General features: G+C 50.3%; 1 protein-coding gene across 1 annotated transcript in view; it reads right to left on the bottom strand.

Moving 5' to 3' along the window:
• PTPRN2 (protein tyrosine phosphatase receptor type N2) overlaps positions 1 to 25,707 on the bottom strand; it is a gene marked incomplete at its 5' end in the record, with an annotated part of 671,781 nt that overhangs the window by 444,908 nt on the left and 201,166 nt on the right. Inside the window, 2 exons of the mRNA XM_082661426.1 lie at positions 3,543 to 3,702; positions 11,626 to 11,728. Coding sequence (XP_082517552.1) covers positions 3,543 to 3,702; positions 11,626 to 11,728 — 263 coding nt within the window. The remainder of the gene's footprint in view (positions 1 to 3,542; positions 3,703 to 11,625; positions 11,729 to 25,707) is intronic.

The following is a 25,707-nucleotide window of genomic DNA, read 5'->3' as shown; positions in this document are numbered from 1 at the left end:
CATACCTGGATCTTCTCCTATCGACTCTTTATTCTCTTGACCAAGAGTGACATCTTCTTGTTCCTTCATGTGTCTCCCACTTTGTTATTGTACGCTGGAAATTTTGCTTAAGAGTAAAGGAGGATGAAGTAAATGACATTTAACCCTAGAAAGTGGAGGGTCCCTTCCTTTCTCAGCCTGCTGATGTGGTGGCTCAGTCCATGAAATCTGTCATTGAAGGTGGTGTGGATTCTGTTGCAGAGGCGGTCAGATTCAGTCACTACTGACTACAGTGATGTTGAGGGCAGGACTGGGGCCCTTTCTTCAGCAGATCCAAGCCCTAGTGCAACCTGAGGATTGCTTCATGCTCTGCAGACAGCTGCCGGTTTTCTGAACCAGGGGAGCTCTCTCTGATTCACAGCCCAGTACCGTTGTGAGTCGCTGAAGACTTCTTTTCCTGGCTTTCGGCATGCCATTCACAGACCTTTCTCCACCATGCAGCCTCATCCCAACCCTTCGGAGGGCTGAGGTGTGCTCAGAAAGGCCTGGAGCTCCTTGGAAGGACATCTCTCGGTCCTTGTCCCCCTCTCCCACCCTCCAGTGTCCTATCTCCAGCACTCAGTGCTCTGTGCAGCCTGCCTCTGGGCTCTACCCTTGCGCCAGGCTCCGCTGCCAACAGTCCTTAAACCCTAGGCCGCCTTCTTCCTCTCCCCGCTGCGGTTCCTGCCTGTGGGAAAGCAGCGGTGGTCTTCTCTCCCCTAGAATGAGCTCATCCCTTTCTGAATTTAGTTCGTTCAGGTTTCTTTGTGTCCTAGCTTTCTGGGTTTTGTTTTTGTCTTTGAAGGCTGTGGTGTAGTAGCTCACTTGGCTTATTCCTGCTGTCGCGGTAGACCAGGGGGACTTCTTGACATGCTGCACTTTGAGCTCATCTGAGCATCTTCAGCTGCCGACTTCTGGTTGCTCTTCCAACGCCCAGCCCCTGGGAAGCCCTTGACCCCACGTGCCTACCTGGTTCAAGTTCAGCCTTCCCTCCATTACAGCACCTGCTCTGCTTTTAAATGTATCTTTGTGTCTCCCTCATTCAGAGAGGTTGTAAAATCCTGAGGGCAGGAATGTAAAGTCCCAGCACCCAGCACAGCTTCTTGCACAATAAAAATGCGTAAAACAAGGATTCCAAATAAATCGGTTAATTCATGGTATTTCCAAATGATGAATTTCGGTTTAAACCTCCTCCAAGGCATAGAATAAACTGGGACCTGCAATGTTTTCTGTAATGAACCAGCGCTACTGTGGTTGATAAAAGTGGGAGCTGGTTTCCACCACTAACAATGCAGAAGCAGTAACTGCATTGATTTGGTGACGGTAAGAGCACAACTGTGCATCAGGGCTCGGGGCTGGGCGGTTCTGTCTAAGGGGAGAGTGATTTTACTCCCTCTGGCTTCTTTCAGGAAGTACTTATACTAAACCTCTAAAGATGGTAAGTTCACAGCATCCCTCTGTCTATGACAGCTAGGTTTTCGATGACACATACATAGAAAAGATGATTCATAAACAAATTCACTGCAAATTGTTGCACCTTGAAAGATCATCGTGTAGAAAGCTTGCATTTCCAACTGAAATACTTCATCACCCGAGAGCGGAGGGGATCAGAAAACACTGCCCAAATCCCGGGCAAAAGTCTGCACGAAGAGCTTCTTGGACCTTATCCTGTCTCAGTTTATTACAGGGATGATGAAGAGCCTTCTCCTCATTTAAACCCTGGACAGAGAAAATAATGAGTTCCAGGTTTTCATGCATTTTTAAATATTGAGAAGCATCCCTCTTAACACAGGATAAAAACACCTAAGCCAAAGTGCCGCCAGGTGCTCATTCTCGAATAATCCTGTGACTGTCACGCTGAAACCGCTGTGTGGTGAGGTGACCACAGAATTCATCATTCAAACTGGACATTTCTGAGAGGAAAAAGGGGCTTGTTGGTAATTTTGACGGGGCAGCAGGCACAAACCGGCACGGTCCAGCCGGACCACGAGGTGTGGTCATTCCCCTGGGTGGGAGTTTTAAAGATTACGGAGGGCAAACTTGATGGGCGGTGGCCGTTGCTGACGGAACGCTGGACAAGACCAGGGACAGCCATTTTGTTTCCCCATCAATGTTTCCTAGAAGGGAGGGCAGGTCGGGATGTGATCACTCCTGTCCGAGGCAGCCCGGTGCCGAGGGTACAGTCTGGGAGGAATGCACGGTCCTGGCAAAGACAGCAGTCACCTTTCTCCTCCAGTGGGGAAGGCGCCTGGAGAACACGCGCAGGGCTGGGCCCACCGTGTGCACGAGTCAGGGCTGGAAGGGCTCTGCGCTAAGCTCCCCGGGTCCGTGTGAGGGCCCGAGCGCAGCCGGAAGAGCAGCACATCTGCCCCCGGAGCCGTGTCGGCGGCTCACCTGCGTCACCACTGCACCTCCCGGAGGCTCAAAGGCCCCGCCGTCAACAAGTCCCTACAGTCGCTGCAGCTCATTCCTAATTCCCGCGTCTCGCGGGCGCGGACAGCAGGCGAGCGTGGCGGAGTCAGGGGCCCACTCAGGCCCCTCCAGCTGGCTTCAGGCCACTCTTGGTCCAGGGAGCTAACCGAGCTCAGCCACCCCGCATGGCCACCACGTGTGTGCCACCCACCATCCAGCCCAGAGCTGGCTGAAGTGACAGGAGAGCGAGTGAAGGCGTGGCCCAAATCGCTCCCCCGGTGTCCCAGGGCCGGCCGCCTTGGGATGAATCTGGGGGGTGTGAGAGGAGCTAAGCGTCCCGGGCTTTCATCCATCTTCCAGCACGGCATCAGGCTTAAAATGGTCCAATTCCATTGGCGGAAATAACCTTCCGCAGAAAGAAGCGTGAATGTGGCTGCCGAACACCCCACGTGCCCAGAGCGCCTGGACTTCCATGCTTTCCCCAAGTCCACCCTCAAGATGCATGAGGGCCTCTGGCCCTGGACACCACTTCTAGACCCGTCTCTTCTAGGCTAGTCAAAAGCTGGCAACTCTGGTTTAACCGGTTGTCATAAAATCATGCGTACTTTCCCATCTAGAAAGTTATGAGATTTCTCATCGTTTCTATAAACTGTTCTTTTCAATGGGCTTCGAGTCCCGGATGGCTCTAGAGCAGACTGGCCTTGGTACAGAATGAACCTGCACTGAGGACCTGACAGCTGCCGCACACGGGGCGCCCCCGAGGGCAGGCTGCGTAAGGAGAGCCGCCCTGGGACACAGGACCTCAGTGCCGACACCAGGACAGTCTCGGGCAACCAGGATGGCTGCTCACCCTGTGCCCACCGACTTCCTGCTGTCCTGCCTCACAGTGGACCCCGCAGCCGGGTCCCGGGTCCAGGTGGTAAGCGCAGGTCCTCCCGAAAGGGTGGAGACGCACCCTGTCTCTCCCCAGCCCCCCCCCCGCCGCTAGCCCGAGACACAGGAGAAAAGCCCAGTGATGCCACAGCCATAGGAAACGTTCCCTGTGTGTGCCCGGAGGAAGCCCCCAGCAGCGGCAGACACACCCCAGACCAGAGAGGGGCTCTGAGGGTCACCTGGGCCGGCGGCCTGTCCGGCTTCAGCCCGGGGAGCACATCAGGGACGGCGGCCTGGGACAGGGCCTCCAGGTAGGGCAGGTAGCGCTGAAGGGCCTCGGCCAGCACGTCGGCCTCCAGGCTGAGGCTCCGCTTGTCCTGGACACTCTGCTTTGAGCTCCTGCAAAGCAAAAGGAAAGCGTGAGCCAGTCCATGGGGCATGGCGTTGATTCCACTGACAGACGCTGCCACGGCGAGGGAGGGTGGCCGCAGGGACCACGTGGGGACCCGGGCGTCAGGCCAGGTGGTGAGAGCCCGGCCCCCGCTGCTCTCACCAACTGCAGCTGGAAACTTTCATGCGCCCCCCTGAGCCTGGCGGCTGGACACTGTGCGGACTTGGTGAGTGACCCTGAGAAGAGGGCCAGCCCTAGAGTATGTTCTCAAGAAGCGTCCCCGACCACCGGGGACAGGAGACAAACTAGAATGTGGGGAGCAGCTGGCCTTACTCAAGCCCAGCAAGAACCTGAGTGGCAGAGAGGTTTCCTCAGTGTGGGGAGGGGCAACTGGAGAGCCCTGCTCCTACCCTCCACTGGCTCTGGGACCCCACCATCTCAGCCAGCGCCCCCCATGTGCAGAGGAATGGGGTAGGGGCGCACTGCGTGAGGGGGTCGTGCTCACGACGGCACATCCCGACTCCCGGAAGCTGTGACCGCATGGGGTTCCATGGCATGGCGCGGCGGGGGGCAGAGCGGGGGGCATCAGCCTGCTACTCAGCTGACCCTAAGGTGGGGGGCCCTCCCGGTACCCCAGTGTGACCACAAGGTCCTTAGAAGAGGAAGAGGGGATAGAGGGCTGGTGTCAGAGTGATGTCATGAGAAAGACCTCCAGCTGTGAAGGACGGGGCGCGAGGACCGCAAAAGGCAGGAAGCGATGCCGAGAGCCTGCTTGGAAGAAGGGACCTTGTTCTTGGGGGTTTCTCTTGTTCATTGCTCTGCCCAGAATCTGCATAGAGACCGAGTCACCGTCGGCACTGAGAGCAGCGTCCACTGAAAGAACAAGCCTGGAAACACCTGGCAGGCTCTGGGGTGACGCCGAGTCAGCTTCACAGCTGTAGCCTTTCCCACCGCTGACCTCTCAGATGGCACTCTTCCAGCGTTAGGAAAAGCGTCTCTGTGACTAAGATCGTTTATCACTGGGAGTGAACTTCGGAAAACAAACTGATTATTGTGGTGAATGGCAGTGATGCAGATTATGGACTTACTTGGAAAAAACATGTCTTGTTTTCTTTTTCTTTTAAGAAAATGCACTTTTTAAATTACATAAAACACAGTACTCAGTCCCTGTCGAACTCTTTGACAACCACAGACACTGTTTGTGGGGAAAGTGCTGGACTACACACGACCTCAAGCTGTGCTCTGTGCCGGGGCTCAGTAAACGTGCGGTGACTTGTGAATCATAAATAACTGCACACAAGTGCTCCCTGATGTTTACATACAGTGTACGTGGGGTTTCCTCGCCTACTAAACCCATTTGATCTTCATGTAAGCAGATATGGGGCTTTAAGTTTGTTCTATTTTCTATTAACCGCCGCAAGTGCCCTAGACGTGAACAAGAATATCCCAGACCACCAGAAGAGGAAGAGCTTACACGCCGTTGATGTGTGGTTTCGGCACGTGGGAAGGACAAGGACGCATTCGCTGCTTTCTTCATTTATTCCCACCTTTTCTCTGACTTTGTATTTGGAGAGACATAGCTTTTGATCTTCACTTTTACTTACAAATGTACCAAATGTGATAAAAGCCATGCTAATTGTAGAAAAGGAGGCGTTCTTACGTGAAGAAGTGGACGTCCTGCGGCTTCCTGGCCTGGATGGGGTGGGGTAGGTGGGGATGGAAAGGCCGTAAGCGCGGGCAGAGGGACAGAGGACGCGGGCAGCCTGCGGCTACCCACAGCCTGAGAGCTGAAAGCAGGGCCGCGTCCAGCACAGCAGGGCTGGCTTGCTGTTCGGCCGCTGCCTCTCGCTGTAGCTAGAATACAGCCCACGGCCTGTGCCCGGAGGGGGCCACCCGGCCTGCCCAGGTCACCTCAGAAGATGTGCGCCAGCCCCAGGCCCGGGAGCCTCAGGGCTCCGGAACCTCTGTTACTGCGGCTGCCCGGCCTCTACTCCACTGCACACCGGAGCCCATGTCCTGCGCAGCTCAGGACCCAAGCGAGACAAGCTCCCTGGGTGCCCCAGGTCAGGATCCCGATGGGCTTGGGTCTGCTGCCCCGCCGGCCTGGTGTCGTCTCAGACGACAACCTGAGGACGAAGAATCATCGCCCCATCGTCCAGCTGAGGGGACCGAGCCCTGGCGCATCACTGGGTCACGTGGCGAGGCCAGCTCTGGTTGCGCCCAGAAACCAGACAAATAAAACCGGGCTTCTTCCCAGTCGGGGATCTATAGGGTCAGCGGCCCCGGCCACACCCACTCCTCATGGGGACGGGACGTCCGTGGCCTCTTCAGGTCTGTCTCCCAGGCTGATCCAGGCACTCTGCCGCAGTCCAACAGTGAGAACGGTGCTCTGTAACGGAAGTGACCTCCATCCTGATGGCAACGAGGCGTCTGCAGTGACCGAGGGTGGGGTCACCACGCGTGCATGCCTGCATGCGTGTCTATGAGGGTACGTCTGTGTGCGTCTCTGTGTGTGTCTGTGCATGTCTGCATGTCTGTGTGTCTGTATGTGCCTGGGTATGTATATGTATTTATCTGTGTGTGTGTGTCGTGTGTGTGTGTGTCCGTGTGTATCTGTGTGTGCCTATGTGTGTTGCAGATGTTGGGTGAGGCTGTGTTACTACAAATAAAGTGCCTGTTTGCTAACAACCATATCCACTTCCAGGGACCAGGAAACAATGTTTTAAGTATTTTATATCCAGACATGACAATCTGTTCCTTACATGTGGGCCTTTACTGTGATTTAGGGCATGTACTGGGGTTTTAGGCGGGTGTGTACCTCACTGTAGATTTCCCACTTGGAGTAATGGAGAACAGGCTCCCGGCTGGTGTTTCCATGTAGAAAGTCTCACTTTCAAGCATGTTAGGGGTTTGATATCTGTACGTGTTTCACAGAAGCTGGGGCTTACAGGAAATCTTCACGTTTGTGTTTAATTGTTGCGATTGATAAAACTGTCCTGTTTTTATTTCTGATGCACTTTTCAAGTTACACTGGCTCAGACTTAACAGGCATATAAACGATCAGGGGCTGCACGGTTCTTTGCACCTCAATCACGGCTACGGCTTCCTTGACCATTTTTTAATGGATGAAATTTCATGTTCTGGGTGTAATTTAACTGAAGTCAATTTACTTTTCTGGTACTTTATCTATTGTCCTCACTAATTGCTAATCAATGCAGATAGAACCACCTCATAAATGTGTCTTGAAATTGTCTCATTCATCTTCCCTGCGTGTCCGCTGCTGGAGGACTGTTTGTGACACTGTAACACGTCACAGCAGCGAAGAGCGCGTCCATCTCTGGGTGTGCGACACTGTAGCAGTTAGCTCGCAGACTGACTTTTGCCCTGTCGTTCGGCTTGAAGTAGGTCACAACTTTCTAAGTGTACATTTTCTCCCTCAAAAGACTAAGAATGCAGTCCCTACACGCCGGTCTCCACTGGTCCCTTTCCCACTTCCTTGCACTGACCTGCAGGCTCCAATAACATGGGATGCTTTAAGCTGTCACCAATGTGCTCAGGAAAAAAAAAAATCCGAATTATAAACAGAATCTTTGCAAAGAGCACACAGTGACCTGGTTCTCACTCCTTTCTCCATAATCCCAACCTTGTCTAATGATCATTTCGGTGCCATTTTATTTTTCACGTAAACAGAATTCACGGCTCGGTCAAGTCCTCCCTAACATTGCTGCCCACCCCACCCCCATCTGTTCTGGCCATCAGGGGCCTCAGCAGAGGGTGTCCCCAGGCTCCCGGCATCTGTCCCTCACGCAGCATCCACGACACGGCTTTGCCTCTTCCAGGCTCTCAGGCAGGCTTGCTCTGCTCCCCCCAAGACTGGGGCTGGGTGTCCTGACACCACACTCTGAGCTTACTGCTACCTCCTGAATGTGTCACTGGTTTGGGGCCAGTTCCTTCATCTCTTTTCAGGTCACCTGTTCTGTCACAAGATTGCTGACTGTGGATATCCACACATCTACAGGGTACAGAAAGCTCTGGAAGTACCCTGTGGAATGAAGGTCAGGCAGGATTCTTGGTCGGTGTGGTTACCCACGTAATAAACAGAAGTGTCACAAGACCCTTCATGCCTTCCTTCCTTCTTTAGTCCACAGCTCTGGGCTGGACACCCACCTGTACACGGCATGTGCCAGGCGCCAGGGATGCGCTGGGAAGGGGGTGGGGGTCCGAAGGTGGGATTCCTCCATGAATAGTGACTCAGACCTGTCGCTTCAAAAACTGCCTGGAAAGCCTAAAGGTGGTGGCCACGGACTGAATCTGAAGTAAGATACATAGTTACAAACACTGAAGATGCTGAAAGTAGACCAGTCACAGGCCAGAGAGGGAAAGAAAGCAGCAGAGAGATCAGGGGCCTCTGGCCAGAGGGGCTGTAAGAAATGCCACCCGACGCCATTTATAAACGCTGCATATGCAACGTAAGAGGCTCCGAAGGGCTGCGTGCAACGTAAGAGGCTCCGAAGGGCTGCGTGCAACGTAAGAGGCTCCGAAGGGCAGAATTTTAAAGGATTACTTAGACGGCAAAACAGAGACAACACAGGAGTGTAATACAGATTTTAGAAAAGTGGGATCAAGACGAAAAGCACTAAAGATGATGCAGTCTCCACTTAAAAACGGCAGCAGGTGTGATGATCCGCCGTGAAGGAGAAACGCTGCGAGTGCGTACGGGCTGAACGTCAGAACCCAAAGTGCGTAAAGCAGAGTATGTTAAAAATGGAAGGAAAATTTATGGAAATAGTTTCTGTCTGAGAAATTTCAATAAATAAAACTATAAATAAGGATATTTGATTTTGAGTAATATAATTTATATTTATACGTAATTATAAATTTTATATATGATTATAAACTATATATAAAAACCCGTACACTGTAAATAGTGGATACAATAGTTTGTTTTTGTTTTTTGTTTTTTTTTTTTACGCGGGCCTCTCACTGTTGTGGCCTCTCCTGTTGCGGAGCACAGGCTCTGGACGCGCAGGCTCAGCAGCCATGGCTCACAGGCCCAGCCGCTCCACAGCATGTGGGATCTTCCCGGACCGGGGCATGAACCTGTGTCCCCTGCATCGGCAGGCGGACTCTCAACCACTGTGCCACCAGGGAAGCCTGATACAATAGTTTTTTGAAGTATCCATTGAAAATTAATAAAAGTGTGGTATAAACTAGGCCACAAAGAGAACCCCAAATTTCTAAAAAGTAAAAACTGAACATGTCACATTTTCTAACTAAAATGTAATAAAACTAGACACTGATTTAAAGTCTAAAGACAAGAGCACATAAATATGAACAAAGGAAAGAGCCTACACTTACTGCTCCCAAAGGATATAAAATTACAATTACAGATAATTTAGAACAAAAGCAAATGAGCCCATCAACATTACAGGATGATGCCAAAACCAAGCTCATAGGCGAATGCATAGCCTTAAGTGATTTCACTGCTTTTTAACAATGAATAAATAAAATTAAGAACAAAACTTTCAGTTCAAGAAGTTTCATAAAAACAATAAATCTAAGAATGGTAGAAAGAGAAAAGTCCAAGAGATAATTATTGTTAAAAATTGTGTTAAAAGGGTAAAGAGAAAAATCAATGGCAAAGGTGTGATAATTACACACATGGTGAATGATTTTTTAAATTATAACACAGTACTGTGACTCACACTAAGTTAACAAATTTGGAAATCCCTATGAAAAGGATAATAGTTCTCTGCAAAAATGTAAAATCTGTGAGCATATTTCACCAATAATCTCAGAAGACAATAAAGTGTTATGAGATTTACCTACAAAGAAAGATCATTTAAAAATATATACCAGGCAGCAGACATTTTCAACACTAAAGAAAGTTTTGCAGAAGGTTTTTGAAAAGAAGGAAAGCTATTACGTGTGTATCATGACAATCCTGTAACCTTGACAAAAGCTGAGGAAGAAGAGGGTGGGTGACCAGGATTCCTGTCACCAGGCAGAGGCCCCATAGGACACACGGCATCTCCAAACGGGACGTCCAGCAGTTTCATAAAGGAACTGTTCGCAAAGACAGAGCAGGACCAAGAGAACCGACAGGCTGACGGTGGAGAAGGGCTGGGTCTATGGGAGGGAGGAGTTAATGGGTCACAGCGGGGGTGCAAGCAGCCATGACCTTGGCAGAGCCCTGGGTGCGATGCCTTCCCGCCCTCCCAGCCAGGGGTGCACCACGGCCAAACCCACCCAGCCCAAGGCCAAGGACCTGCTGGTGCCGCCCAGGAAGCCCATCTCTCCGGGGCAGAGCGGGCGAGGGGGGAGGGAATTAACACCCTCAAGGAAGAAATTAGAACTCCCACCTCGAGAGGGCTATGAGCTCCCTTTCCGCTGGCAACTGTACCTCATGCCATCTACGGAACAGACCGGAAAGCTACTTCTATAAAATATGGCACGTGAAGAGTTACTAGCCTTAAATAACAAGACTATGCAGAAAGAAACCAAGCAGAAAAATACAAAAAATACTTTGTATGTGGACAAAGGTCACGCACAGGAAATCCATACAGAGAATTCCAATCCCTACATATGTGTACTTGTAAACTTTTAATCTCACTTGTAATCTAAAACAGTGAAGTAACCATTTTTCATAATGAATGGACAATTATTTTAAATGACAGTATTAACGCTGGTAAGAACGTGGTGACCCAGGTGTCTGTCCGTGGTCTCACAGTGTCTGATTTCTCAGGGCTGTTCTCTCTGGAAGTGCTCTTTCCCTGACGACAGTCTGGCCTTTCCGCCGTACTTGCTGACTGTCTAGACTATGTAAAGAGTTGTTCCTGCTCCGTCTGCCCAATTCTCCTATCCCTCTGCCCTCTGGCCTCCTCAGTGGAGGTCAGGGCTGTCTGGGACAGTGCACTCCACTCAGGTACATCTTCCCAGGAGGGAAGGAGCGGCGGGCGGTGCTGACATGCCCAGATGGCATTGAAAGACCAGCGTGACGAGTCTGAACTCAGCCAGATGAAAATGGAAATTCAGGACAGCTTGACTTTGGTTTTTGTGTTTTGTTTTTACAGAACAGACTACAGTGGCACACTCTCCTTGTTAAAGCTCAGTATACCAGCAAGAAAGACCAGCTCCGACCCTCAAGAAACTCACGGTCTGGCCAGTGAGAGCCGCCACGGTGAACGTGCTTTCACGTTTGGTGCGTTTAATCCTGCAGGACCTGGTGGCCCAGCTGCTTCCTCGGGCAGCACGGGCAGGAAGGCAGACGGCTGACGTTTCTGTCACTGAGATTATTTTAACTGAGGCTACGGACAGAGAAAACTCACTCTCTGAGGGAAGAGTGGACTTCCAAGCGAAGCCTGGGGGGAAGGTTGTCTCCCTGCTGTATAAACGCCGGCTCGGGGTCGAGGCGGCCCGCGCCCGGCGCTCTGTCTGTGGGCCGAGTCCTCAGCTGCCGGGGTCTGTGTCCCCCCGCACGAGTGGGCAAGGCGTCTGCACCTCCGCACGTGTGCAGAGAGGACGAGATGGAATGTAACCAGCTCACACGGGCTGCCGTGCTTGGGGAACGGCACGCCTTTCACGGTTTAATTTGCTTTTTGTACTGAAGTGGACATAAATTCTTACTGGGAAGTGAGAGTTACTGACTCCTCTGCTTTCCACCAAGGCTCTGAAGATGCAGAGCTTCCGAGGGTCTCAGGAAGGCGGGGAGGACCTTGGGGCACATCTGCTGGTGAGGACGGCCCCTTGTGGGCGGGTCGCTCCTACAACCTTACCCGGGGCAGGGCCAGCAGCCCGTGGGGGGAGTCCCTGCTGCTCCGTCACACACGTTCCAGCCTCCTGGAACGTCTACACAGAAAGACAGGGCCCTTTGCCGCGTGAAACAAGGAAAAGGGCTGCCGGCGAAGCGCCGTAAACCGAGCCCACTTTACCTGGCTGCGCCGGAGGCCTCTGGGCGTCGCGGGGAGGTCTGGGGAAGGCTGGCGAGCTCCCGCGCCATCACGTGCTGGGTGTAGCCATCCTGCCACGTGAGACCTGCGGGGAGAGTTGCAGGAACTGCGTTAACGACATGGAAGTCGAGCCAGAGCTCCCGTTTCCGTCTCTGAGTAACCGCTGCTGTTCCAGGTGTTCTCCCACAATGTCATCCATCGGGCAAGGTCCCGCTCACTGCAGTTTATTACGAGATCTTCTCCTTACAGAAATTCCAGCCCTCTGCGGCCCCTCCACCTGAAATGCGGTGGGTGCTTTGCTGTATGCAGGGGCCGGCTGCTGCAGGGCAGGGGCGCGCGCCGCCGTTAGAAGAGAGGCTCCAAGTCAAAGATGCAAACTCTTCTACCTGGAAAGGTCTGGTCACAGCAAAGACATTCCTAACCCAGAAGCCGCCTAGTGGCCGCCACTCAGCGCCACTCTGCCTCCACGCCCTGGCGACTTGTTCTTCGCGACCCCGCCCTGCTTAAGAGCCACGCGTTTGAAGTGAAATAAGGGCTATTGTTACTGTGAAAGCAATTATCACGGGGCTTAATGTACTGTATCTGGGAGCCAATTACATTATATTTATACTCAAATGTTATGACAAAGAGCTTTATAACAAGGGCGAAGTAGTTATGAAGGCAAAATCCATGTGATTATGCATTAATTACATGCACTGCAGATCACATGATAATTATGCTCAGAATTACCAAATAACCCCTAAGAATAATTATTATGCAATTTGTACATTTTAGATCTTATGGTAACACTTTAGCACTTAGAACTACCCCATGCAATTATCCGTAATTATCTAATCACTAAATATCATGTAATTACAGAGATATATTTTTATGCCTTGTACGAAAACACATTACCAAAATCTTCACATCAGGACCGCTGTGCTTGTTTGTGTGTGTGTGTGTGTGTGAGCGCGGTACCAGAAGGTCCAGAACTCACTGAGAACACATATTCTGGGTGGAATGAAAAGCACGGCTCTTACACATAAGCTGCCTTCATGAACACACTGGAATATGTTTTCAAATGCAAATCTAACTTTTTTTAAAATTTACAAGCGGCAAGATTCAAGCAGTTGGAATAGTTCTGAATCTCAGAAGGTTCGATGGCATTATCCAAAGTGGGAGCTGTGGGGAAGTTCGCCTCCCCCCCCCCCCCCCCCCCCCCCCGCCGCTCCATCCACAGCAACCAGCAAGCGGCTCAGTTTGCGACGTGACGTTTCGAGAGCGGGCCGTGCAGGGAGACCCGGCCCCACTGGCACCGCTACCCTAACTTCAGGACTCAATGTGCTTAATAAGCAAGTTTGTTCCATCTGCCAACAGCAACTAGAAAACGCCCCACGTGAAATGTGTTTGTGCGGCTATTATCGGTCCATTCCCAGGAGTATTCACAATGGGAAGCACATCTGCAATAGCAGCATAACATCTAGCACTGCTGGCTCAGAAAACGGGCGTGGTTTAACCACACCATTCCCTAAGGGACGGTCTTCACGTCAACATCCACCAGGAAACAGAAAAAATCACGAGCGCGAAAAGAACTTTCTGTGAAAAAGAATCATTTTTACAATTTAAATAACAACTTCAGTAATATTTTCATCTAAAGAGCACAGAAGTCTAAGCTGTGCCAACTCTGAGGCCTGTGAGGAGGCCTCAGCTGCAACAGGTGCACCTGATCGAGGTGGTCTGTACGGGCCGTGAGGGGAACCTGAGCCCCAGCCCAGATCTCTCAGCTTTCCTGGGAGCAGGCAGGAACTGGGCACTTGGATAGAAAAACAAAGGAAGGTGTAGGTCCGGGAGCCTAGACGTCCTCCCTGAAGTTCTCTCCAAGGCCAGTCAGAGGAGGTAAAGCCCTGGGGAGAGGGGGTCCGGGCCTGGAAGATGAGAAGACACTGTTCCCACCAGGTACAGCCAATCCCTGGAAACTATGCGTGTGGAAGGCTGTGCAGTGTGGAAAGAGACTGGCTAGGGACCCAGGGACCCAAGAAACAGGTGCTGGGCCCCCTGGGGTTCCCTTGGGCTGTGATCTCAGACTTGGAACTGAACCAGCCACCGACGCTGGTGCCAATGAGGCCCAGCTGCAGTTACCTCCCTCCAGTTGGAGGGCCCGGGGAGAGGTGACTCAGCACGCTGCAGACAGTACAGCTCCACTCCCACCAAACAGCGCAAAGGCCGACAGGGAGCCTGGGCGTCCTCCCCTGTGAGGCCAGAGTGACTGTGCCAGCGTCATCAGAGCAGCCACGTGGGGAGGGGGACTTCCCTCCCCACTGCGTGGTAACCACCCCCTGGTGTGCCAGTGGAGACCGTGTGGGGAGTTCAGACTCCCACCTACCTGCTGCCCAGCAGCGAGGACAAGAACCCTCCCTCAGGTGCCAGCAGAGACCTGGTGGGGAACCTGGGCTTCCACCTCCATTGCCAGTAACAGAGCTGCTACCCCAGCAGAGCAGAGCCAGAAAAAGCCAGTTAAAACACAAGTTTAAATGAGATCCAGAGACTCACAACATAATACAAAAATGCCCAGGTTTCAACAGAAAACCACTCTTACCAAAACCAAGAAAACCTCAAACTGAAGGAAAAAAGAGTCAGCACACACCAAACCTGAGATGTCAGCCTTATCTCACAAAGACTATAAGGCAGCCGTGACAGAAACACTTAAGTGAACATTCGTGAGCTGGAGACAAATGAAACAACGGGAAAAGCCTCAATAAAGACACAAATATTAAAAAAAAAGTGAAAATGTTATAATTTAAAAATACAATAACCAAAATAAACAGCTCACTGCACGCACTTAATAGAAGGATGGAGGGGACAGAGAGAAGAATCAGTGACCTGGAAGAGAGAACAACAGAAATCACCCAATTTCAACAATAGAAGATAGTCTGAAAAAAAAAAAAAGGGACAGAGCCTCTGGGTTGTGGGGCTATAACAAAAGATCTAACTTTCATGTCATCAGAATCCCAGAAGGAGAGGAGAAAGAAAGCAGGGCTGAAAAGGTACTCAAAAAAATGATGGCTGAAAATTTCTCAGTTTTGGCAAGAGACATAAACCTAAAGATTCCAGAAGCTGAGCACCCCAAATGCAATAAACCCAAACCTCCTCCAAGGCACATGATAACTGTACTTCTTAAGACCACATGCAAAGAAGAAAATGTTAACAGTAGCCAGAGAAATGACACCTTACCTATGAGGGGAACATCATTCAAATGACAGAGGATTTCTCATCAGAAGCCACAGAGGCCACATGAAAGTTCTGAAAGAAAAAGCTGTCAATCCAGAATCCTGAAAGTCTACCAATCCGGATACCTCGTGAAGACACTGTTCAGGAATGACAGGGAAATGAAGACATCCTCAGATAAATGCAAATGAGAGCATACTTTGCCAGCAGACCTATCCCAAAAGAACTGCTACATGAACTTCTCTAAATAGAAAGGTGATGATAGAAGAAACTTGGAACACCAAGACGGAAAAAGAGCATGAAAAGTAAAGGTGTGAGTAAATACGATAAGCTTTCCTTCTTCGGAGCTTTCTAAATTATGTTTGACAGTTGAAGCAAACATGATAACACTGTCTGATGTGCTTCTAAATATACGTAGAGGAAATATTTAAAATAATTATAATAAACAGGGAAAACCATAAAAGGAGGTAAGGTTTCTATACCCCACTCAAAATGGTAAAATGATAACACCAGTAAACTACGATAGTTTTATATATAATGTATGTACTATCTATACCAGCTACTAAAAAGGCTATCAAGAGATACACTCAAAAACAATACAGATAAATCAAAGTGCATTTGTAAAAAACGGTGAACATAACCTAAAGAAATGCAGGAAAAAGAATACAGACAAAAAAATAGAATAGAACAAAAAGAAATAATAGGAGTTTAAGTCTTAACAAATCAATAATTACATTAAATATAAACGGGCTAAATACACCAATGAAGACAAACATCGATTGAGTGTATTAAAAATGCATGACCCAACCATATGCTGTTTATAAGAAACTCACTCCAGCTTTCAAGTTGAAGTAAAAGGATAAAAAAAGATATATCATTAATTAAAGACAAGTAGCAGTGGTTATCATAATAGCAGATAAATTAGTATTCATAACAAACAAAATTACCAGGGACAGGACATAACATAATGATAAAAGGGTAAATCTGCCAAGAAGATATAGCAATCCTAAATATATACACACCAAGCAACAGGGCTGTAAATATTAGAAGCAGAAACTGACTGAAATTTCTACATTGCCATCATCCCCATTACCCTCCTAAACATGTACATCTTCACCCAGTTAAAGTGGACCATATCCTGGAACATAAATAAAACTCAGCAACATGAAAAGGGTCAAAATCATTCCGAGTATGTTCTCCAATCACAGTGGAGTCAAACTAGAAATCAGTAACATAAATATAGCAAGAAAAGTCTCCAAACACTTGGAACTTAAACAACACTTCTAAACAAGCCACAGGTCAAAGAGAATCCAAGGGAAAAAATACATTGAACTGAGTGAAAATGAAAATACAGCATATCAAAATTTGTGGGGCACAGTTAAAGCTGCACTGAGTGAAACTTTTAGCACTAAACACTTACATTAGAAAAAGTCTCAAATCAATCATCTAAATTCCCACATGAAGAAGCTAGGAAAAGGAGAGCAAAATAAACCCAAAGCAACTAGAAGGAAGGAAATAATAAAGAGCAGAAATCAACAAAATTGAAATTTAAAAAATAGAGAAATCAGTGAAAACAAAAGCTGCTTTCCTGAAAAGATCAGTAAAATTGGCAAACCTCTAGCAAGACTGACAATGAAAAAGCGAGACCAGTCACAAATTATCAATAACAGCAACGAAACAGGGGACATCAGTACAGACCCTACAGACCTCATAAGGGAACAAACAAGTCTACACACATAAACATAGCACCTTAGACGAAATGGACCCATTCCTCGAAAAACACAAACTACTACAACTCATCCAATATGAAAATAGATAATTTGATAACCCTATAACCATTATGAAAATTCAATTCATAATTTAAAACCTCCCAAAAAGATATTTCCAGACCCAGATGGTTTCACTGGATAATTCTACCAAACATTTAAGGAAGAATTAATATGAATTCTATACAATTCCTTCTGGAAAACAGAAAAGGAGGAAATAGTTTCCAATTAATTTTATGTAGCTAATATTAACCTGATACCAAAAGCAGACAAAGACAATACCAAAAAAAGAGAAAAAGAAACCTACGTACCAATATCCCTCATGAATACTGACATAAAAATCCATACCATAATATTAGCATATAAAATCCAGCAATATATAAAAATAACTGTACACGATGGGGTTTATTCCAGGGATGCAAGACTGGTTTAATCCAAAATAAATCAATTAATTCAACACCTTTTCATGATGGATATTCTCCCAAATATAGAAATTGAGAGGAACTTCAACTTGGCGATGAACGTCTACACAAGCCTTACAGCGAACATCATACTTAATGGTGAGAAGCCAGAAGCTTTCCCACTACAATCAGGAAAAAGGCAAGGATGTCCTCTTGCAGCACTTTTACTCAACAGAGCCAAAAGTTCTCAATAGTGCAAGAGGGCAATATAAGGAAATAAAAGTCATGCAGGTGAAAAAGGAAGAAATAAAACTGTACCTATTTCCAGATGACATTATTTTCCACATGGAAAATTCCAATGAATCTACAAAAACCTCCTAGAATAAATTATTTTTCTATATTAGCTATGAGCACACTGAAACTAAAACATTATTTACAGTCACTCACAAAGTAAAATATTTAGGTGTAAATCTAACAAAACATGTGCACTGAAAACTACACAATGTTGATGAAAGAAATCAAAGATCTAAATAAATGATAGACATAATGTGTTCATGGACTGGAAATCGCAGCATAATAATGATGTAAACTCTCCCCAAATTGATATACAAGTTTAACACAATTCCTATCAGAATCCCAGAAAAATTCTTTGTAGATACAGACAAGAAATTTATGTGGAACAGCAAAGGAACTAGAGAACTTAAAACAATTTGGAAAAAGAAGAATGAAGCGGGAGGAGTGATTCTACCTAATAATTCTATGCCTATAGCCTTATTAATAGGCACAGTAGCCAAGGCCGTGTAGTACTGGTGGGAGGAGACGCGAAGAGATCAACAGAACAAAACAGGGAACCCAGAAACAGACCCACACAGAAACGCCCAACAGATTTTTGACAAAAGTGCAAAAGGAACTTAATGGTCGAAAAATTGCCTTTTCAACAAATAGTGCTGGAGCAGCGGAGCATCCAGAGGCCAGAACAGGAGCTTTGACACAGGTTTCATGGTTCGCACGAAAAGTAGCCAAAACGGGTCACGGATGTAAATGCAAAACATAAAACAACAACAATCTTAGGGGACTAGAAAGATGAAAACCTTTAGAGCCTGAGGCTAAGCAGTAAGTTCCTAGACGTGACACCAGACATCGTCCATAAAAGGAAAACTGATAAACTAGATCTCGTCAACATTAAAAACTTCCGCTCTGTGAAAGGTCCTATTAAGAGGAGGAAAAGACAGAGTGGGAGAAAATAATTCAAACTACATATCCAACAAGGGACTCTACTATCTGGAGTTTACAGAGCACTGAGAATTAAACATTAAAAAATCCAATTATAAAGTGGACAAAAGACATGAGGAGACATTTCACCGAAGAGGATGTGCAGATGGCAAATAAGCACACAAAAGGCTGTTCCACATCATTGGCCGTCAGGCAGACGGAAGTTAAACACACGAGACAACACTGCACACCTCTCAGAAGGACTGAAATGAAACATCGCGGCAACGCCAAATTCTGCCGAGGATCTGGGGAAACTGGGCCACTGTTACATTTCTAGTGGGACTGAAAACTGGTACAGCCACTCTGGAAAGGAGTCTGGCAGAGTTTCTTAAACACGAAACACGCACATCATACAACCGAGCAATTGGACCCCTGGCCACCGATTCCAGAGAAACGAAGACTTAACGTTCACACAGAAACTTGCAAACAAATGTTTATCGCAGTTTCATTTATAATACCCCAAACGGGAAAGAGCCCAGATACCATCCAGTGAGTGAGGGTTAAACAAACAGGTCCATCCACACCATGGACCAGTACTCAGCAGCAAAAATGACGCAGGGAGTAAAAGGGAGGGACTACAGACACAGCCACAACCTGGATGAATCTCCAGAAAATTCTGCCGAGTGGAAAAGCCAATCCAAAAAGGTTACGGTGTGCTAGGGCAGGGCTTGACACGGTTGGTGAGGGCGCGAGTCCAGCGAGGGCGCAGAGGCGGGTGGAGGGTTGGTGTGAGGCCACAGGAGGCCCTGGACACCACACGAGGAAGGGCTGGCGTTTTCTGCATGCAGTACGGAGCCTTAAAAACGTTCTGAGTAGGACCAAAAAAAACAACTCTGTCTTAGAAATATGATAAAATAACAACATGAAAAAATTTTTAATTTTAAAACAATAAAAATATCTACCCATGAGCCAGGCACTCTTCTAAGTACTTCCTGTTTTTATCCTAATGATTTGTGAATAATGAGTTAAAGATAGTAGAGAGAAGGAAAAAAGCATTGGGTAAGAGTTGTAAAAATTGTCTATTTTGGGCTTCCCTGGTGGCGCAGTGGTTGAGAATCTGCCTGCCAATGCAGGGGATGCGGGTTCGAGCCCTGGTCTGGGAAGATCCCACGTGCCGCAGAGCAACTGGGCCCGTGAGCCACAACTACTGAGCCTGCACGTCTGGAGCCTGTGCTCCGCAACAAGAGAGGCCGCGATAGTGAGAGGCCTGCGCACCGCGATGAAGAGTGGCCCCCGCTCGCCGCAAAGAGAGAAAGCCCGCGCACAGAAACGAAGACCCAACACAGCAAAAATAAATAAATAAACAAAAATTGTCTATTTCAAGAGACTATGAGGTTGGGCTCTCAAGGACTGATGGTGCAGGTGGTCTGAGCTGCAGTAAAGGGGCAGGTGAGGTCAAAGGCTGGCAGCTGCACCACTAGGAACAAAAAATCTTGAAGGAGGAGGACGGACCTTATGGGGGGGACCTCACAAGGAGAGGGGACCTCACAGAGGAGAGAGAGGGGACCTCACAGGGGAGAGGGGACCTCACAGAGGAGAGAGAGGGGACCTCACAGGGGAGGGGGGACCTCACAGAGGAGAGGGGACCTCACAGAGGAGAGAGAGGGGACCTCACAGGGGAGAGGGGACCTCACAGGGGAGGGGGGACCTCACAGAGGAGAGGGGACCTCACAGAGAAGAGAGAGGGGACCTCACAGGGGAGAGGGGATCTCACAGGGGAGGGGGGACCTCACAGAGGAGAGAGAGGGGACCTCACAGAGGAGAGAGAGGGGACCTCACAGGGGAGAGGGGACCTCACAGGGGAGAGGGAACCTCACAGGGGAGGGGGGACCTCACATGAGAGGGGGGACCTCACAGTGGAGGCCCTCACAGAGGAGGGGGGACCTCACAGGGGAAAGGGGGGACCTCACAGGGGAAAGGGGACCTCATAGGGGAGGGGGGACCTCACAGAGGAGAGAGATGGGACCTCACAGGGGAGGGGGGACCTCACAGAGGAGAGAGAGGGGCCCTCACAGGGGAGGGGGGACCTCAGAGCGGAGGGGGGAGGTCACAGAGGGTGGCCCTCAGCAGCAGGCAGGTTTTGGGGGGACAGCAGCGCTGGCAGGATCTAGGCTCATGGGAAGACATGGTGGTAGGCACCTGGAGGCCACCCCTTGGCAGGAGCTGCCTGTCCTTGGAGAGGAGCACAGCGCTCTGAACCTGCAGCAAGGAGTGACCTGGGAATGTTATGGAGGATGACCCCAGGTAGAAAGGGGCGTCTTCTCGACAAGAAACGAAAGGATGACCATAGGCGACAGCCAGTTCTCCTTCATGAGGAGAGTCCAGACTCACAGTGTATCCCTGAGGCTGCGGGTGTGAGCCTGGTCCGGAGACTGGGGAGCTCCAGGTCAGAGGCAACAGAGTTAAGCCCCTGAGCGGGTTTAACTCAGGTGTTCATAGTTGTGGAAGATCCAGGCACTGCAGTAAGTAGTAAGTCAGGCTGGAACCTGCACATCCGGGACTTTCACAGATGGTACCATATGGTCAAGATAATTCTCTCTGCCTCTTTGAAAAATGTCTGCAGAGACAATTTACAAGCCATACAAGCAATCAGTCTCGTTATTATATATTCACACTTCATTTTCACACTGAAAACTGTGATAATCAACTTATTTATTGAGTTGGTTGTAAATAACTTATTCATCCCACTTGGTAGCAAATAACTTTCCACCTGAAGGTTCCCAGGAGTCAGGGAAGCAGCCTGCCTGCGTTTCCCTGGCCAAGCAAACCCTATTCATCAATTTAAAAGAAAGTGGAGACTTCCCCGGTGGCTCAGTGGTTAAGAATCCGCCTGCCAATGCAGGGGACGACGGTTCGATCCCCGGGAAGATCTCCCATGCCGCAGAGCAACTGAGCCCATGTGCCATAACTACTGAGCCCGTGCACCACAACTACTGAGCCCACGTGCCTAGAGCCCATGCTCTGCAGCAAGAGAAGCCACCACAGTAAGAAGCCTGCACACCACAATGAAGAGTAGCCCCTGCTCGCTGCAACTAGAGAAAGCCCGTGCACAGCAACGAAGACCTAGTGCAGCCAAAAATAAATAAATAAATTTAAAAATTAAAATATTTTTAAAAACAGAAAGTGGGTTTATCTGGCAGCAAAAGCAGAGCACGGCAGGACTCAGGCAGGGCAAGGAGTTACCCCAAGGGTCTGCTCGGCCCACCTGCCCACTGCAAATGCGTTTTTCCTTCCCTGGCTCACCGTCCCTCTCAACCCGACATGAGTCCGAGCAGGAGTCCTGTTTGCTGGAAACTACCTTATTCCAGAGCTCAGGTTTCTGACTCATTGCTCTGTGGCTCCCTTTCCCCCATTCATTAATGGGAACTTCCTCCCTACTGTACTGCAAGTCCCCCAGGAGGGGGCCAGCTGGGGCCTTTCCCCCGGGACATGAGCTCCACCGGCCCAGCAGCAGCCTTAGCATTCCAGCGAGTGACTTAGCAGCGAGAGGGCCTCTACCGCAGGCCTTGAGTAACAAAGGACCTGGAAGAGGCCACAAATCAGGGACCCAGTGACATGGGATGTGGGACAGAGGCGGGGCAGTGCTGTGACAGCAGGTGCAGAGCCCACGCAGCATCTGTCCACGGGTCACCCGATGCTGAGCCCAGGCCGCATCACGCCCCTCCTGGAAGAGGCTGCAGGCGTTCGTGGGCCCAGAGACCCCTGTGAGGCCACCACCTCCTCTGCCGTCAGTCACAAAGCAGTAGGTCCTCCGTGCCTTCCCCGGATATCAGGAAACTTCACAACGGGGAGTGTGTCGGCCTCACAGGGCTTGCAAACCACACCGGCCAGACAGGAGTGCGCAAGTCCGCTTTACTGGAGCGACAGAAACACGGTTGCAGCCACGACCCTCACAATGAGCCCTGGAGCCTGGTTCTCCTCTCCCTCCCATCTTCCCTCCCCTCCTCCCTCCCCTCCCTCCCCTCCCTCCTCTCTCCCTTCCCTTCCCCTCCTCCCTCTTCCCCTCCCATCTTCCCTCCCCTCCCTCCTCTCTCCTCTCCCCTCCCATCCCCCTCCCTCCCCCTCCCTCTCCCTCCTCCCCTCCCCTCCCCCTCCCTCCCCCCTCCCCCTCCCTCCTCCCCTCCTCCATCCCTTCCTAAGGCTGATGCTTTATTTCGCTCCTTGCAACACCTGCGCCCTGGCCATCATCCCGTCAGGAATGTGCGGGGCACAGGTGAGCGCTCTCGCCCATTTTCACTACTGGCGGGTCAACACGGGGACCTGACTATCCCCAGCGCTGCTCCACGGTCCCCAGCCACCACCCTCATCTCACCGCAGACTTCCATTTCCAGAATAAGGACACATCAAATGATGTCTGAGTCACTTCACACGGCTCTCCTAGCTACTGCCTGGGCGGGTGCACAAAGTGAGACTCGTGTTGCCACTGCTGGACAGGGCAGAGATGCAGCGCAGCCACCACCCAGCGAGATGACAGCAGCCCCGAGTCTCCCTCGGCCGCCTGGTGATGCAGCCTCGCTAACCACGGGCACCTGCTCGCGTGAGGAGGGCGCAGTGGCAACGTGGAGCTGGAGAGTCTGACCCGACAAGCAGGCCATCTGCAGTCACCAGGGAAGGACAGGGTCCCCACCAGAGCTACACGTTCCATGCAAGAGGCAAAAACACCAGCGGGAAGTTCAGGGAGCCAGGCGGGCTCCCGTGCCCCTTCAGTGGGACTCAGAGCGTTCGTCTCAGGCCTGCGACTCCGGTGGACACAGAGGAAACTGGCTTAGGGTAACTCCACTTCTCCCCTGTTAACAGGCCCAGTAAAATGACTGGGGAATATATGAGAAAAAGGGGGAGTCACAAGGACATAAATCCAGCAAATTGGTCTTTTAAACAAGTATGAGAAGGGAGGTAGAGAGAGCAAGGAACCGTATTCAGAGCTATTAAATAAAAACCCCAAACACAGCCATACCAGAAAGGCCCGTGTGATTAAAGGCTGCATCTCCTTCAAACTCTGCACTTACCAGAGCCTATTACTCTGTTGAAGACCCATTCAGCGGGGAACCACATTTTTCTAACAGCAAATGAGAAAAACCCCATTAAACGATTGAGATAAAGTCCTTATTCTCAACCATTCATGAACGGAGCAGGGAGTGAGTGCAGGCTGTGTTGACAGCCTGGTGGAGGGCCCCGTGCAAGTCCAGGAACTCTTAGGATGTCACTTCCAAAGCAACAGACCCCAAGCACATCTGTGGTGCTGGCTCACACAGTCTCACGCAGGCACCCTCGGGCTAGAGCCCCCGTAACAGTGGTCTCTGTGCTGAGGACCGGCAAGCACGCAGGTCTACCTTCACAATGGAGACTTCACGGTTTTCCAGCTCATGGGATCTTATCAGTTCGTTCCAGCACCAGGCTGGGCTTGGCAATTTCAGAGCAGACTGTTGATGGACTCCGCCTTTTATTTCAAATCTTTCACTGCCCTCGATACAGACTTCAAAGTACAAGTCACCCCAGCCACACTCACCATAATGACACTGTTTCCTGAAATTCTTACCCCTCTGGTCTGGGTCCACCGGGGAAGGATTCTACCGGAATCTTGTGATTGATTTTAAATTCACATTCTATGGCCCACAGTTCCCCTGATGAGAAATCACATCTTCAGGGCCCCTCAAGTGCTTGCTGAGTAGGAAAATATTTCGGAACATTTTTTAAAGTCAAGGAGATGATACACCTTCAACGTTCCTAAAAATGCATGTGGACCTGCGAGAAGAGGGGCCTGCAAGGCTCCAGCGGGATCTGCAATCTCTCAGACACAAGATGTGCCTCACACAGGAGACCAGATTTCCACTAAGCTGCTTGTCTTGTCGCTTTTGCTGTGGAGGATTAAGCACTACTGAGTGCTAAGTACCTGCTCAGCAGCTGTCTCCACTGAGGACTAAGTACTACTGGGTACTAAGAGGACTAAATACGGCCGGGGACTAAGTTCCTCCTCACAGCATCCACTGGGTCCTGACCCTGCCTCTCAGATGGCACCTGTCACTGCCCTCCCTCCCTCCTTCCCTTCTCCCGCCGTGGCCCACGTCCCCCTCTGACCATGGCTGCAGCACCCGGCCCTGGGCAGACAGCAAGTGGCCTCCTTCCCAGGGACTCGCACGGTGGTTCCTGCTCAGTCAGGAGGGCAAGTCGAGGCCCCACCCAAAGGGCATCTCGAGTTCAGACAAACATTCCTGGTCCCGTCCGGCGTGGCATCCTCCCTGGGACTTGGAAGAACTCCCATAAGGGCTTTTACTTCTTAACTCAGAAGTGCAGAAAATGAAACTAAATTTCAAAATGATGCTTTAGGGCAGGGGGTAGCACGAAAGTACCTCAAAGTAGAAACAAATGAAAAGTGAGAAAGTCCAGGCACTGAACTGAAGCAGAGGCTGAAAATTTCCCACAAACGTGTCTTGCTTACAAGTGCCAAACAGGAGACAGAAAAAGACGTGGAACATTCAGACACTGTGTTGTCTGATGTGCGTATGAGTGTGTGAGTGTGCGCGTACATGCACGTGAGAGTGTGGGTGTGTGCTTGCATGTGTGTGCGTGTGCGTTTTAACAGGAACTGAACTTTCTCTGAGCCCGTGTGTGGCCGATGTAACAAATGTGTCGTGGGTGCTGAGGGGGGGAGAAGGGGAGGGGGAGGAGGGGGGAGGGGAGGAGAGGAGGGGGGAGGGGAGGGGAGGAGGGGGAGGGGAGGGGAGGAGGAGGGGAGGGGAGGAAGAGGGGAGGGGAGGGGAGGAAGAGGGGAGGGGAGGGGAGGAAGAGGGGGAGGAAGCCCCACCACCCTCAGTCTGCCTGTTCCAGGCAGTGACGTCACCCATTCAGGCGACCGGGTTCCTCACATGTAAGAGGACCGGCTCAAGTTTGCCTCAAGCGTTAAAGCAGACAAAATGTTTCATTTACACCTGGAATGCTGCTGTCCTGTAACCCCCGGGTATCCATGGAGACGTGTAATGTGGGAGGGGAGAACCCATGTGACCGGAAGTCACCTTTCAAAAGAGGCCAGGAGAGCCCCACATGCCAGCTGTTCCCACGCATCCTGGGGGGCGCAGGCGAGGAGGAGCTCGGGCGCCTGCCGCACGGGAAGCCTCCCGGTGGGCGCACTGTTTCAGAATGAGCTCGGTTAACGGACTGAGCGCTGTGGCCCGTGGCCTTGACTGATTAGCTGGTCAGAGAGCCGCGCCCCGCCCCACCTGCGTGGCCGCAGAGCGCCTTCACCCGAGCAGATGCCTCGAAGCAGAACAGAGGCTCCTCAGCAGGAACCGCGGATACGAATGGAACTCCGCACGTCCAAATTCAGGGCGGTGGGACCGGCTCACACACCCTCGGTGCTGTTCTCCCAGGCTTGGACAGGATCCATATGGCTGCTGGCAGGACTCACGAGCCGGCACAGGAAGCAG

Source organism: Grampus griseus, assembly GCF_964374135.1.
Source record: "Grampus griseus genome assembly, chromosome: 9".
Lineage (NCBI taxonomy): Eukaryota > Metazoa > Chordata > Mammalia > Artiodactyla > Delphinidae > Grampus > Grampus griseus.
This window is presented reverse-complemented; position numbering and strand designations above follow the sequence as displayed.